The sequence below is a fragment of the Lotus japonicus genome, chromosome 6, assembly GCF_012489685.1.
Source record: "Lotus japonicus ecotype B-129 chromosome 6, LjGifu_v1.2".
In the NCBI taxonomy this organism is placed as follows: domain Eukaryota; kingdom Viridiplantae; phylum Streptophyta; class Magnoliopsida; order Fabales; family Fabaceae; genus Lotus; species Lotus japonicus.
The window spans coordinates 19,953,802-19,970,802 of NC_080046.1; the positions used below are offsets into that span (position 1 = coordinate 19,953,802).

The 17,001-nt window shown below is 38.9% G+C and overlaps 1 protein-coding gene across 4 annotated transcripts; it reads left to right on the forward strand.

Moving 5' to 3' along the window:
* Positions 1–3,975: 3,975 nt before the first annotated feature.
* Positions 3,976–15,983, forward strand: LOC130723380 (uncharacterized). Of its 4 annotated transcripts, none has more exons than XR_009014268.1 (13): positions 3,976–4,256; positions 4,328–4,388; positions 4,480–4,622; positions 5,258–5,359; positions 6,625–6,675; positions 6,759–6,850; positions 10,658–10,739; positions 10,851–10,943; positions 11,061–11,125; positions 12,081–12,093; positions 12,221–12,254; positions 15,227–15,335; positions 15,428–15,458. XR_009014268.1 is itself a non-coding variant. In XM_057574400.1 (13 exons), exons 1-13 carry the CDS (start codon positions 4,035–4,037, stop codon positions 15,526–15,528), a joined length of 1,179 nt encoding a protein of 392 aa, XP_057430383.1. In that variant the 5' UTR covers positions 3,977–4,034; the 3' UTR covers positions 15,529–15,983. The 4 variants fall into 4 exon arrangements, 2 of the variants coding, with proteins under 2 accessions (XP_057430383.1, XP_057430382.1); XM_057574400.1 differs by having other exon boundaries at positions 3,977–4,256; positions 12,070–12,093; positions 15,428–15,983; XM_057574399.1 differs by having other exon boundaries at positions 3,978–4,256; positions 12,174–12,254; positions 15,428–15,983.
* Positions 15,984–17,001: the final 1,018 nt, after the last annotated feature.

Here is a 17,001-nt window from a genome sequence, read left to right on the forward strand (position 1 = left end):
TTGTCACGTGCGCCACCACCACCCCCACCGTTGCCACCACCACCACCCTCCAACACCACCACCACCACCACCACCACCGCCGCCGACTCCACTGCAACCACCACCACCTCCACGATCGCCACCGCCACAACCACCACATCGTGCTTTGAGGAAGAAGGGGAAGTTTGAGAATAAGCTCTTTTTCTTTTCTTTTTGTACCAGAATTAATAGTAGACAGATATAGACAGTGTTCAGTGAGGGTCGCTGCCACCACCATCATCATCACGAGCACCAGATAACACCCCCTCCACCACCACACCTTCATTGCCACTACAATCACCTCCCCCATCACCACCACCACCTTCGGTGTTGGCACCACCACCTTCGGTGTTGGCACCACCACCGGCACTACTACTTCCACTAGCATCACCACCCCTAACACGACCACTACCTCCACCTTCTACCACCACTGTCGCTTCTGCCACCACCACCCTCCACCACCATAACCGCCACTGTCACCGTCATTAGATAACATCGAAACTCTACCACCGCTGCTATCCGACACCTCTATTATCGTGTCGCCACGACCACCCATTGTCGTGAATTCACTAATTTGGTAATTGTTGTGACTATTGTGGATTTACAAAGTTAACACCAAGTATTTTAAAACTCAAAATCACAAAAAACAAAAACAATATTTGTAAAACTGAAAAATAATTTTAGTTTTTAAAAATTTCAAAACATAAAACCAAAAACCACCCCAAACGGGGCCTACTGGTGAATTGTGTTTTGGTGAGTGACTTGTGGTTTTGTTTGAGCGGGGAAAATTTAAAAAGGACTTCCTTCCAACAAAGTAAAAAAAAAAAGCTAGCAGCTGAATTGTCAAAAGAAAGGAAAGTGCATTGACAATTGAAAAAAAGAAGAAGAGAAAGTTGAAAAAGAAGGAAGGAGTCCCTCAGACTTAACATTCTGCTCAGATTGTATTGAATAAAAAAGTCACTCCTCCCAAAATGATTTTGAGAGCCCTTGTGCTATCTTTTTCTTGATTTCCCTACCTTAGCCTTAGCCAAAGTTACAACCATTTTGAGTTCTCTCTCTGATTCTTACTACTTTGCAACTAACTTTGAGTTGATTGATTATTAGGGTTGAAGCTTTGTGCTTGTATGTCAGAGCACCCAAAATGTGAGATGAGTGCTTAATATGTGAGGAATTCGATGAACTCTTGTTTAGTGATTTCTCTCACTTGTGCTAACCTTTCACCTTGTGTTTTGTACACTGACTTGTTCTCTTTCTAGTAAAGTATTTGTGTGGTTAAAAGCTTGAATATGTGAAGAAGAGGTGATTAGTTCTGTGCTTGAGAACAAGCTCCCTTAAATTTTACGCTTGATGACAAGCTGTCCTTGAGTATAGTGCTGTGATGACATGAATTTATTTGGTCTTTTTGCCTTAATTTTCTTGTCTTTTCTTCAGTTTTTATTTTCTTTTTAGTTAATTAAGTAGAGTCTTTAGTTGCATTTATGTCTTTTATCATTTCAGAGTCATCATTTGCATTATAGTCTTTTTGAGTCTTTTATTGCATTTTAGTCTATAGTATTGAGTTTTTTTACATTTGGGTCCCTTGTCTAGCATGTTAGAGGAATTAAGAGCAAAATGAGTACTCCCTCCGTTCCAGAAAGTTTGTAGTTTTGGGTATGATTTAAATATCCCAAATAGTTTGTTGTTTTCGGATGCCAATGCATTTTTCCCCATTTTTTTCCACCTATACCCTCATTTAATACATTTTCTCTCACTTATCATCTTTCATATTAACCAACCACAACTCTTCTCTATTAATTACATTTTTCTCTATCTAAGTATAATTTAATAGTTGCACATCATACTAGTAAAATAAATAGGGCAATCTAGTCAAATTATACTATTAATAATTGATTTCTTACTCTTTGTGCCACAACCTTAAACTACAAACTTTCTGGAACGGAGGAAGTATTATTTAATCACCAACATGTTCTGAATGCTTAGCTGAATTTCTATGGAGTTATGCACATTATTTGATGTTTTGTGGTTACAAGTTATGTTTGATGAATCATTTAGTGTGTAGCCAGGGTTTAATTGTTTTTCTAGAAATCTTTCTTGGAGAGGAATATCAAGGAGTTAAGATGATTAAGAGCCAATGAGGTTTCAAAAACAAGTAATGAAGAGAAATAGTTGTTGAAGGACTTGAAGGACATTTATGATGGAGTTTTGAGCTGAAGAAGATGCTGCCAGCGAAGCTTGCACGCATGTGCGCGCACCATATGGCACGCACATGCGCGCCAGCACAATAGCTTGACATTTTCAGCAATGTTGCACACATGTTGGTGCACCATGTTGCACGCCCATGTGTGCATGTGCTACTTTGCCTATAAATAGAACTTTGTCATTTTAGTTTTGTATCTTGGTTTTCTTTAAGTCTAAGCTTGTGTAAGGTGTTTTGAAGCTTTTCTAAGGCTCTTATTCAGGTTAGAAGCTATGTTTAATTTAGCCATGCTTGGCTAGGTTTCTTTTAACATTTGAGATGTGGATCCCTTACTTGTTTATATTTTGAACTTCTGAGTTTTATATGGAATAAGGTTTCTTTCTATGAGTTCACGGTCCCTGTTACAATATTAGCTTGAAATGCATGCAAGTTATCTTAACTTTCTTTGCACAAATGAAAGTTTGACTTTGAATAGAGGACCTGAGAATGATTTTATTAGAGCATTTTGCACTTTAGGAATAAGGGCAACGACTAGTAGTTGATGGCCTGAACTTAATCTTCAACTAGGTTGCTCGTAGGTGATGAGGAGTCAGATTAGTGAAATCTATTGAAAGCTCTTTTTGACTTGAAGAATCAATGCTTTGAGAAATATGCTAGATCAACAATGGAAAGAATTCCATTTGCATTCCATATAAGCTCAGTTTTCTTAAAGCATAACTTGTTTTGGTGAAGCTAACCCAAATGCTAGCTTCCAAACATTGTTTCTTCTACACTTCTAAATTCTAAGTTCTCCACCAATCAATCAAATATTATTTGTTTTTACTTTTCTTCTAATTTAAGCAACCATTGCTAGTGTAAATCGATTCTTCCCCAATCTCTATGATTCGACAATCTTTTATATTACTTTGGGCATTATGTACACTTGCAGAACGCGTATCAACCACCTAATGAAAGAGAAAGAGTTGTTCGCCCTCTAAAAAAATAGTATAACAGTGGGATAAGAGTAACAAATCTAACAATCAATCACTGTACAACACCCTCACTAAAGGCTCTAACTCCTTTTAAAACAAAAACCTGCAAGAACAACAACCCTGAAAGGCCAGAAACAACAATTAAACCCCACAAACCTCAAAAGTCAAACAACCAAACACAAGATATCTCCTTGGCCCAACAAGCAACACCACCATCTAAGAAGGCTAGCCCTATAACGCTCTACGCACCGAAATGTGATTCAAGGCAACGACACCAGAACAAGTATACTCTAGGCTTAACCATTCTCCCACCAAAAGGGCACTCCTTGCCTGGTCAAAATGACTCGTGGTTCGGCAAAACATTTATAATATGTTTATGACTGATGTATTTCAAATTGATTTCACATTTTTTGGGTACTTTAGAAAGATAAATTGCATCTTTCAGGGATTGAATCTTAGGCCTCCCCCACCTAATTTATATGTCCCCTAACTCTTACCACTTGAGTTATCATTCAGGGACAATTTCACATGTTTTGATGTTAAAGGAATTGTATTTTTTTATACATCAGAAACCTAAATTACACTTTCTAGAAATTGATCCATAGACCTTTCCGTCCCCAACCCATATATCTCCATCTCTTATCACTTAAGCTATCGTAGGGAGAAAAAAAATACTTTTACATGAACTTTTAATTAACAAAATAAATCGGAACTGATTAATTAAAATTGGTTTGGTTTAAACAAAAAGAAATTAATTAATTTTTCATATTTGGCTTGTGCTCGCAAGTAAAATCAGCCTAAGGCAAACATTGTAGTCGTGAGTGACGGTAGTGTCAGTGTGGAGGAGAATGGAAGAGTTACGGAAACTTGAAAAAGTACAGAGAATGGTGGAATTCATGGAATCACGCGGCGTATCAGTTTCAACCTCCGATCATCACTCCAACCGCTTCCTCGCTAATCTCATGCTCTTCTTAATCGAACCACCACCGTGTGGCTCCGCCGCCGCCGTCGGAGAATCTGAACTTGGAATGGACCACAAGTGCCGCTTGGTTTCTCACCTCATGCCTACAGTGAGTTCCACTTCTCTCTCTCTCTCTCTCTCTCTGCATTCACCCCAAATTTTAACTTCTCCATTTTGCAGCTCTCATCTTCGTTTCTTGAGGATGCGCAACAACACCTTGTCACCGAACAACATAATACTGGTGATTTGTTTTTTTTATGTATTTTCACGCATGTTTTAATTTTATGATATTTAATCAAGTTTTTTGAATTGAATTTTCACTTTTTACATAGGTTTTCAACAAAATCATGGTGGAAATGCTTTGCTAAGTTGCAGTCAGAAGAAGGAACGTAGTTTGTTGCCATGTTGTAATGAAAACATGGCCATGGTGAGTCTGGATTCCATGGAAAAGGCAAATTCTACCCTTGAGGATTTTGTAAGTATATATTCCAAAAGTAATGTCTTTGTTATGACTTGGTAATCTGTTATAATGCTGTTAGAAATCCCACATTGGCTAGAGATATGACCAAAAAACGTTTATAAAGGGTAGATCAATCGTCAACTATTGAGCTTGCTTTTGTGTTGAGTTAGACCTCACTAATTCTGATAAATGCTTTGGCGGATATGTGACAACACAACAATTATTGGTATAGTGGATGTGGGCTATAACCTCATGATCTTTACTTGCATTGTTAAAGTTCTAGAGTTTCCACTTTGGACAGAGGGGTTTTACTAACCACCTCCACCCCAGCCCGAGGTTACTCTGCCAATTATGTCTAATTGTCTATGGGGATCCCCAGTTAAAAAAAAAAAGATAGCAATCTGAAAATCTTTGAACACATGAACAAACTTTAAAATTATTATTATGAGAAATACAAGGTTATATGCCATTATTTACCTTATTGATTAATAGATTAATGAAGTGCCATGTATCAGTTTTGCATTTCATCTTTTTGTTGTCAATTTACAATAAGAGTAGTTTGGTAGGGGCTTAATGCCATTTAATAAATGAGCCTAGCTATGTGAATCTTGCCTTGTGATTTCAATGCCAATGTGAACTTGTTTTTTCAGTGCAGATCTTATTTTATGTTTCATGGGTTGGATGTAAGCAAGCCACAATCAATATTCAAATATTTACCCATTCTTTCATTCACAGAAAGTTATATTTATCAGGTACACACTAGATTATGTTATTAAATTTAGCAACCCTTTTATTTGTTCAAGTCAAATCTTTATTTTTTGCACGTATGGGGTTCCTAAAAGAGGTTCTGCTGTATGTGTGCCTAGAAGACAAAATAGATAGAGCAGTATGTACCAATTGACCTTGGCAAAGAGACACTCAGTATGGTATCTGTTTAGGACTAGCATCCTTTTGGCCATTGAAATTATGGATATGTAGTGCTAATATAGCGTGAATGATCAAGGCATGTCTTTTGAGTGGCAAAGTAATGATGTATCTGGCATAAATAGGGATGATTTTTTGTTGTCTTGAGCTGGGCTGTACATGGACCATCATTCAACAGCCAAAATAGCATCAGTCGTCATCCCTTAGCAGTTGTTGTGTATGCATGATGCTTCACTTTCCATATGCATGCTTGCTGGGGCTTGATGTTTAACCTCAGCGGTGGAAGTACTACCTCCACCTTATTCACACATTATTTTGGTCAAGAATATCATCAGAAAAGTCAACTTTCCAATAACCAGCTTTGAGCTTGTGATCGCTCAGATTTTCAGCAAAAGAAATTAAATAGTTTGTTAGAAGTCTCACATTGACTAGAGATATGACATAGATAATCTTTATAAATGGTAGAGCAACCCTCAATTCTTGAACTAGCTTTTGGTTTTAGTTAGGTCTCCCAAATTCTAATATGGTATCAAAACCAATCTTAGATCCGTTTGTTGGTGGAAACCTCCCATATTTGGGCCACCCGGCAATTGTCCAGTCCCGCAAATTCCATACTCCAGATGAGCCTTGGGCGTGAGGGTGTGTTAGAAGAAGTCTCACATTGACTAGAGATATACATAGATAACCTTTATAAAGGATAGAGCAGCCCTCAACTCTTGAGCTAACTTTTGTTTGAGTTAGGCCTCTCAAATTCTAATATATTTCATTGCATAGACATTACTACCTTGCACAGGCAATGGCTGTCTTTGCATTAAGACACTCAATTTTCTATATACATGCTTTATTGTCTTAGAATGGGTTTCTTGGTCTTTGAGTTTGATGAGATGAGATTCTTGATTTGATGCATGCATTTGATAGAAGAGATGTGGACCATTTTTTCCACTAGGAAGCATAAGTTCTGAGAATATTAGTTCAGATTGGTTATTATTACTATTAGTGAATCAGTGAAAATGTGAAATATATTCCAATTGTAAGTATGAAACCTGCAAAAGCTCCTAATTTGTGCTGAGAATTTGTTGTTGTTATGATGCAGCTGGATAAAATGAATGAGAAGTTGCAACAAACACCAGCAACAGAAGATGAGGTGGTTGACGGCATTTGGGATTTATGCATTGGCAATTTGAATCTCCTTGTTTTAAGTAGTAACTTATTTTACCTTTCTTGTAGAAAGCAACTCACGATTTGGTCTCTTGCTTCTCAAATGACCCAGTTGGACCACTGGTGACTATTTTTGAGCATAAAGGCCTTTTGACTGGAAGGTACGCATTATGCATTCTATATTGTAAGATATTTTGTAAATAGGTAGGATATTTTGTATTAATTGTAGTTAGGTAGCGTAATCATTGTAAATAGGTAAACACTGATATTATGTATTGATTATATATATTACACTCCGTTGTGTAGTTCACCCACACAGATTCAGTCCAATATCTCTCGTTTTTTTTTTTTTCATTTTACATGGTATCTAGAGCCTAACGAGAGGCAACCCTAATCCTAGTCCGTGATTACACAGTGGACCCACTGTGATACAGTGCATTTTTCGGAAACCGTGTCTCATCTGTGGTTTCCGGCTCTTACCTCTGTCATGGCTTTCTTTCTGGCAGCCTGTCTCAGTATTCCAGCCGTCACCATCATTTTTTCGGTAACAACCACCACCGATGTAACGCCCCGATTTCTCGAGTGTCACACAGTAAACCAAACATCACCATTTTCGTAAAGAATTTTCGCCGTTCAATTATTAATCTTGTTTTAATGACAAAAGTTCATTAATTACGAAACTCTTGAAACTTTACGAAATAAATTTGCGGAATAAATAAGAAATGCATTACTGAATAAAATAACTCGTAAGTAAAAGAAACCATAATTCAAGTACATAAATTAAACCCTGGGCTAAAGCACTACATTAAATGAAATCCCTGAAAATAAAGACTGATAAAAGATAGTTCAACACTACGAAACACTCAACCCCCAGCATAGCAACATCAGTCACTCGTCGAGCCAACCGCACTGTCTCTGGCGCTTCTTCACAGGAGCCCTGACCTCTGGTGCATCAGCTACTGCATCGTACCGTGGAGCAAAGTCCTCCATAGGCTCAGCAGGAACTGGAAGGGACTCTAGAGGCGGAGCTGGAAAGTCGCCAATGCGTGTCCACCGATCTGGTGCCCCGAACGCCCGTGAAGAAACCTCCCCTCCTGCAACCCTCTGTGGAGAGTTCGAGCAAGAACCCTCATTTCCTGGATGCAAGAAGCGACATGGTGCGAAGAGCATTTTGACCTTGCCCCACTCCATGATCTGTGTCTCGACGACGTTCCCGTGCCGGTCACGTCCCGTGATCGTAGCGCTGCCGACATAGAGGCGACGTACCTTGACAGAGTCGGTCTGTCAGGCGTTGTCCTTATGCTGGTCATGCAAATCTATCGTCCACGAGACCACTGCACTCTTGACCTTCACCATCTGGGCCCCCCAGAATAACACATAAACAAATAACAGGGTCAGATCTCATATTCTTATATAAACATTCACATAATCATGTAACTCTCATAAATAACAAGGTATAATAAGCATAGTTTTTAGGTCATATCTCATTCAGTCACCTAAGTTCAGTTAGGCTAGCGACCTTACCATTCACACAACCACCTCAACACCAATGACCATATTCACGATCATCCGCAGATGAACAATTCTCGGAGGGGACACACCGTACAACCCTCATTCATGTGGGGGGACACACCGTCCGCCCACAGAATCACAAGGTGACCGCAGTCGACCAAATCACGTGGGGACACACCGTACAACCCACAAAACACCCTCGAATGCCCGTGAAGAAACCTCCCCTCCTGCAACCCTCTGTGGAGAGTTCGAGCAAGAACCCTCATTTCCTGGATGCAAGAAGCGACATGGTGCGAAGGGCATCTTGACCTTGCCCCACTCCATGATCTGTGTCTCGACGACGTTCCCGTGCCGGTCACGTCCCGTGATCGTAGCGCTGCCGACATAGAGGCGACGTACCTTGGCAGAGTCGGTCTGTCAGGCGTTGTCCTTATGCTGGTCATGCAAATCTATCGTCCACGAGACCACTGCACTCTTGTTTTGTGGGTTGTACGGTGTGTCCCCACGTGATTTGGTCGACTGCGGTCACCTTGTGATTCTGTGGGCGGACGGTGTGTCCCCCCACATAAATGAGGGTTGTACGGTGTATCCCCTCCCAGAATTGTTCATCTGCGGATGATCGTGAATATGGCCATCGGTGTTGAGGTGGTTGTGTGAATGGTGAGGTCGCTAGCCTAACTGAACTTAGGTGACTGACTGAGATATGACCTAAAAACTATGCTTATTATACCTTGTTATTTATGAGAGTTACATGATTATGTGAATGTTTATATGAGAATATGAGATCTGACCCTGTTATTTGTTTATGTGTTATTCTGGGGGGGCCCAGATGGTGAAGGTCAAGAGTGCAGTGGTCTCGTGGACGATAGATTTGCATGACCATCATAAGGACAACGCTTGACAGACCGACTCTGCCAAGGTACGTCGCCTCTATGTCGACAGCGCTACGATCACGGGACGTGACCGGCACGGGAACGTCTTCGAGACACAGATCATGGAGTGGGGCAAGGTCAAGATGCCCTTCGCACCATGTCGCTTCTTGCATCCAGGAGATGAGGGTTCTTGCTCGAACTCTCCACAGAGGGTGCAGGAGGGGAGGTTTCTTCACGGGCGTTCGGGGCACCAGATCGGTGGACACGCATTAGCGACTTTCCAGCTCCGCCTCTAGAGTCCCTTTCAGTTCCTGCTGAGCCTATGGAGGACTTTGCTCCACGGTACGATGCAGTAGCTGATGCACCAGAGGTCAGGGCTCCTGTGAAGAAGCGCCAGAGACAGTGCGGTTGGCTCGACGAGTGACTGATGTTGCCATGCTGGGGGTTGAGTGTTTCGTAGTGTTGAACTATCTTTTATCAGTCTTTATTTTCAGGGATTTCATTTGATGTAGGGCTTTAGCCCAGGGTTTAATTTATGTACTTGAATTATGGTTTCTTTTACTTACGAATTATTTTATTCAGTAATGCATTTCTTATTTATTCCGCAAATTTATTTCGTAAAGTTTCAAGAGTTTTGTAATTAATGAACTTTTGTCATTAAAACAAGATTAATAATTGAACGGCGAAAATTCTTTACGAAAATGGTGATGTTTGGTTTACTGTGTGACACTCGAGAAATCGGGGCGTTACATTGTGGTATCAGAGCCGACCTCTCCCAGTACAGTGTGGTTCGAGGACGAACCAAGCGGAAGCTGGTGGGCCTGTGACGCCCGGGGCCGACGAGGGCGGGGAGTGATCGCCGGTGCAGTGAGGCACGGACAAGGAGCGGCTCCAGACTTCTAGGCCGAGGGGCACATGAATGAACCGATCTCACACCCGAACAAGAGGTATTCCGAGACTGTATAGGGATGGACTATACAGTTGAGGAGGGCATAAGAGATTTGATTGGTACTACTCATAACAATAAGTTGCAACTTTTTTTCGGGAGCCAACTCATAAGAACTCCATGGTTAAGTGTGCTAGCCTTGGAGCAATATTATGATGGGTGACCTCTTGGGAAGTTTTCCCGGGAAACGTGCGAGAGTACCAAGCATATTGAGATTGATTGCCATTTTATTAGAGTGAAGATTTTATATGGTGATATTAGCACTAGGTTCGCCAATTCAAATGGTCAGCTGACTGATGATTTTAACAAGTCTTCGAGCTCGAGTTAATTACATTTGTAACAAGCTTAGTGCATATGGCATATATGCTCTAGCTTGACGGAGATTGTTAGATATCTTGTAAATTGGTAGGATATCTTATATTAATTGTAATTAGGTAGCCTAGTCATTATAGGCAAGGAAACAATGATAGTATTTATTTATTGTTACCTATTATATATAATACACTCCATTGTGTAGTTGATACACACAGATTCAGTCCAATACCTCTCGGTTTCTTTCATTCATTTAACATATGTCATACTTTCTGTTGTTAAGATTGAGCTTAATTTGGTTCTTTTTTTTTGCTTGATGAGCTAAGGATAAAAGACGAACTTAGACTTGGAGAAGAGTATTGGGCTCTTGAAAGAAAGCTCTGTCATGCAATGACAAACAAGGAGGAGGTATACATAATTCATGTACCCTTTTCTTTCTGTTTAGAAAACGGGTATACTTTGAGCCAAATCCTTCTCAAAATTCCTTGTTTGACATCTGATAAAGTATTTTCTATTCAGATTCTTGTTGATGATGTGATGAAGGCTATTCATTTAAAGTCTTTTGATTATCGAGTGCTGAATCTTCTTCTCTATGAACTGCGAGGAGCTAAGGTACCAATGATAAGCTAAAAGCTCTGACAACATAAACTTCTACATACAGTGATATAAAATTTGTTGAGTTAGTATATGTCATCAGGATAATTCTGTTCTTCTGAATCGGTTTTGAAGGTTGAGGACTTACATATGGAGTTTCTTTCAGTTTCAGAATTCTTAGTGGAAGTTTCTGATGATCTGTAAGTACTATGTTCTGTTTTTTCATGACTTCATGCTGACAGAATTTTGTGATCACTTTGAACACGGTGCCTTTTCTTTGTCGTGTGTACTATTTGAAGGATGCCAAGCTTATAGGTCTTCCGTAAATTCATCAGCAATTACTCATTGAACTTAATTGCTCGGAGAATGAAATCAATGAATTTAGATATAAATAAATGGTTGCATTATTGTTACCAATACAATGCCAACTTTTAAACACCCAACTGTTGACACCCCACATACATCTCATTTTTTCCTATCTCATATACCACTTCGTTCTCTTCTCTTCATTTCTGTCATTGTTATTTGGGTGTAAACACCCAATTGGGGTGTCTACAAAACATTTTCCTTGACAAAAAATTTAGAAAAGTGGTTGCATCTTAAGTTTATAACTATTACTTTTGTTTGTCATTCCTTTCACTCTCAAAGGTATGCTCTCTACTCTAAGAGTAATAAAAGCATTGACCAAACTGACAATGATAAAAATATGATACCAACTTATACCACAAAATATAGTTCTAATACAAAAGAATTTGTTGGCTTCACAATTTTATAAAAGTTTCCTTTCTACTCTAAGATTAATTGAAGTATTGACCAAACTGACAATTATAATCATATGAAACCAGCTTGTACCACAAAAGATAGTTCCAATTCAAGAAAATCTGGTGGCATCAAAATTTTTATATGTAGCTTATCAGATATCAAGTTTCATTTTTACAGAAAATTTTGAAATTTGCTTCTCATAGCAATTTGGATAAGACCAACCTCATCCATGATTGGTTTTTATGTTACTTCTTTGCCGTTGTTCATGTTTCCTTTCTGTAATTATGTGTATGTAATTATGTATGGATTTCAGTCTTACCGTAACATGTTTCAATTTTATAATTTCATTCACCATAATTGTTCAGTCCTAATAATGGTGCAGTCTTGCTGCAGGTATGACTACGAGGTGAGTCCAATAATCCAAATTTTGTAACCACTAGCATTCATACTGTCTGAATTTTAGTTTGACTAAAAGCCCTCATGCAGGATGATGTTTTAGAAAATAATTTCAATATTTTGCGCATGTTTATCAGAATATATGGAGCTTCAACTGCCCCTGCTATGCTGGTGAGTATGTCAAACTGATTGCAAAGTGTTTCTAATTTATATATTTGCTCATAGAATGCCAGTATGCTCTCTCGAAATTTGTTGGTCAGCTGATATCTTTCTTGTAATTGTTTCAAATGTGTTGATTTAACTACGCTAATTATTATGGTCCCGTGATTTTTAAATTTTGGTCCTGTGATTTTTTTTATTTTTTAAAATTGGGTTCTTCTGTTAGAGAGACATCCAAAATTTAGCGCAGCCTGCTTATGTGGCGCTCATCTATTGACATAGATACCAACTTAGGTGCTACGTAGATGACATGTCAGCATATGATTCACTTGAAAACTGCCGTAATATTTGAATTAATATGAGAATATTTGTTTTATTATTAGGAGATTTGTTTGTGTACAAATTTATTTATTTCCTTGTTTAGGTTTAGTCACTATATAATGTAATCACCTGTTGTATTCTTATTAAGCAATAATATTATAATTTCTCCTATTTTAAAGTATAATAAATTTAAATAAAAAACTTAATTTTAACTAGGCTTAATTGCAACTTTGGCCCCTGACGTTTACTAATTCTACGATTTTAGTCTCCCACCTAATTTAATTACACAGATGGTCCCTGACTTTGCTGGCAGTCTGCAACGTTGGTCCTACCGTTTGTATGTTAATGGAGGAGGTTTACTTGGATGGTCACTTAGTTGATGTGGAAGTTGAATTGGAGAGAGAAAGAGACCAGCAACTGATTCAACCTTCTTCCTCGCCTCTAGGGACTCATTCGTTTTTTATCTCTTCCCTTTTCGCTCAATCTCAAGCTTCGAAACATCTTCCTCACGGTGCTCTGTTTTTTAAGGAGGAAGAGGGTAGAAGATGTCTCACGTGCAACTCACGTGCTTCCCTCTCACTTCAGTCCTTCTTTCTCTCTCCAATTGGACATCCACGTAAGCCTCCTCCGTTAACAAATAAATGACAGGACCAACATTGCAGACGAGCAGCAAAGTCAGAGACCATCCGTGTAATTAAATTAAGTGGGGGACTAACATTATGGAATTGGTAAACGTCAGGGGCTAAAGTTGCAATTAAGCCTTAAAACTAAGCATAACCCTAAAAGTTAAAATTTTCCAAATCTAAACCTAATACATGAAGCACATCACCCCACCCCTTCTCTACTTCATCTTCTCCCATCCCTCTTCTCACCTGAAACTTAGTATTTCGCTTGCCCACCAGAACCCAGCCGCCCCACCTCCACTCTTCTTCCCTCTCAGCTACTCAATGGAGACTTTTCAAAGCCCCACAGTTGGAGTTGCCACACTACGCCACTGTCAGAGCCAACTTCGCGAACCACCATGACCATGGCGTTAAAGCTGCGACTTCCAACCTCATCAACTTAATCAGATTCAAGAGAAAGAAAGGGATGAGATTTTGAAATAGGGAACAAAGGAGCCTGCTGGCCTTGGAGTCTGTGGATCGACATGATTGGTGGCCACCAGGGAGCTCGCGGCAGCTGGATGTTGGACCTGTGGTTTATACACGGTTCAGAGGTAACGGAAACATCCAGCTTGGCTGGGTTATGGGGGGTGAGGCCACGGTGGTTGCTAAGGCATCTCAAGGTGGCACAAGGGTTTGCAGTGTTTGGATTGGGTTTTGGAGGGGGTTTGTTTATTTGTTGGTTGCGGTGTTGGTTGGGTTGCTGCCGGTGGAGCAATGATGGTTTTGGGTTTTGGCCAGTGCTGGTCGTGGTGGTCACTAGATCGGTGTGGTGGCTCCGTGGCAAAGGGCAGTGGCGGAGGTTATTGTGAGGGTTTGAGTGGTTGATGAGGGAAAGGGACGTTGGAGAGGTTGCTGGGCTGGTTTGGTTGATGTTTATCTGATTTAATGTTGCTTTAATTTGAAGTGGGTGGTTTCTAGTTATAGTTGTTGAAGAAATCATCAACACTTTGATTATTGTTTCTGTTGTGGATGAAGAAGTGAGGGTGGTTCATAGAGGCGATGGCTGAGGCATGGAGGAGCAAAAATGCAGTTATAGTGAAGAGGACAATGAAGACCAACTAATTACATTGCAATTACATTTTCCTAATCATATAAATATAGTAACTAATTATACTTGATTTAAAAATCCAGCTGGACACATATGACATACGTTTGGACGTCACTTAACAGAATGACTCAATTTTCACAAATAAAATTTTTTGAGACCAAAAATATCAGGGACCGGAATCGCACAATCGCGATAGATGAGCAACGAAAAATACAATTAAGCCTTTAGTAAAACAAGAGAAATGCTAATAATATTGTCTTTAGTTCTTATCTCAACACACTTATTATTATCTATGTAATCACATGGTCTTAGTTTCACTAATATGGTGGGTCTAGTTATTTACCGGGACCATCCTGAGATCTCAATCGTTCATAGCATCTCTCGTAAAACCATATCCAGCGTAAACTGTTTTACATAGACCTAGAATTATATTTGCTCATTTTACCTTTTTTTTATCAATTTTAATTTTAATTCTTATATTATTCTAAAATGGTGAAATATACTTTGATGTCTGTAAACTTATATGCACTATCAATATATAGTTATTATAACTTGTTTATTTGCATGTTGGAATCCGATTGTTTTAGGGTGTATTTGTATTTTTGTCAGCGCAAATTCTAAGGGTGTGTTTGTATTAACTTTATTTCCAACGTGAAAACAAAATGTGCATGCGAAAGTGGGACAACTTTTAAACAAACATGCTCTAAGTTAGTTTGAATTTGCCTTTGACATCCATGTCTCTTGTATCATTGAACTAAATGTGTTTTTCATCAACTTGAATGTAATTACAAACACATTTATTCCTTATGTGTTTTTCACATTTCCTTATAATATATGACTTTGGACCTCTCTTTTTTCTATCTCATTTCTCATTTCCGTTCACTTCACACTCACATTTTACAAGGGGTTTAAATGTGGTGTAATACACTCATTATTGTATAATACTCCAGGCTAAATGCATTAGTGAGGCTGAAAATAAGTATGAAAGTTTGCTGGAATTACTGGATCCGCAGCTGTCTATGAACTACCAGAAAAGATGTGCAGAAGCCACCAAAGAAGGTATTTTATTGGAATCTGTCAATGCATTTCTGGTAGTATAACTAGACCCTAACTGTACCCCACCATTATTTATGGGCAACCAATTTTTTTAGGTGGAAGGGTATCAGAAAATCCTCTAGGCACGTGGAGTATTCCAGCCGTGATTCAAGATGAAGAATTATACAGATCCATGTTGAAATCACATACTTCCTAAATGTGACCTGAACCGTGTCAATGATGACTTGTTTGGTTCCATGGTGAATAGTCTAGAATTACTTCTGGTTAGAAGTTAAGTACATGTTTTGATACACTGCGGAAAACCACGATGAAGTTAAAATCATGGTGGACAGCCACAAAAGCTAAAAAAAGTTGTTTCTATCCACCTTGATTTTGGCTCACCATGATTTTTCATCGTGTATCCAAACATGCATCAAATCTCTTAACTTCAGAATGACCATGCCTTGAATTCTATGCAAATCGTAAAACCAAACATCCACGGAGGACCAGACCCAGGTTGGGTTAAAATGGGGCAGTTTCTTCTCCCAAGATAAATTTTTTCCTGATTAGAATTGTATTTAAATGTTGTTTTAGCCGCTCCCACAAATTTTTTATTTTCTCTTCTAACTCGGGACAATTAACTTTGCTTAATGTGAATTTTCACTCCCCTTATTTTTTCTGGTTCTGTCCCTGCATCTACCGTGATGATCATGCTAACCAATTCTAGTGGCTTAAAAATGTCCTCTTCATGTCCACCTAGATGATCATCGGACTCAAAGATCTCGAGTTGAATTCAGAACAAAAAATTATTTAATGGCATTTTTTTCTCTGTGCGGTGACTTTGTTAATAAGATTCAAGATTGCATATTGAGAAATATCGTCACTCCCGAGAAGCAACTAAGCAAGCTAAAACCAGGCTAGTTCTTCTCCTGTTAGCAAATGAGCAGGCTAAAACTTAAGACCTAGTAGCAAGTGTGATAAGTGAGATAGAAAGAGAGCATTATTGGTCTAAGTAGAGCACAAAACCATAAATCCGCAACTTGCTCTGTGAACCGGGTTGTATCATGTATGTCATGTCATGATTTGCTTGAGTAAACTTCAAATAGTTTTCAAAGATTGGCCATATCAAATTGGGGGATTTATTTTTTCTAAAGTGAGTTGTTAAAATTATTCATTGAGAAATAATAGCTGAAGATGTGATAGTATATTTATATACCATACCGAACTAGGACATATTTTAAGGTGCTCGTTGTGGTACCTTAAGTCAGGTCAATGTATGATACTTAAAATGAGTTCACGTAATAAAAATCCATATACCGCATGAGTGAGCAATTGCATTTTCTAACGTACCCTACGATTAATTGCGTCGATTTGATCGGTGTTAGACATTTTCCTTGATCAAAACCATGTTGCTCAAGCCCAATGCTAGGATTGAGATTTGCTGTAACCACTTCAAGGTCGTGGCTGAAGGATAGTTGAGTTGCCTAGTGAACGAAATACCTATTACACCATAATTATATCTTTGAGAATTATAATTTCAATTACTAATGTCATTAATCTATTGAACCACCTAATATGGGTATCACACACAAAAAATGCGGATAATGCAGAATTCACTATGTTTTAAATCTCAACTATCTATTTATCAATCAACAGTTGTCTTGACTTACTCCATCCTAATTTAGTAGTC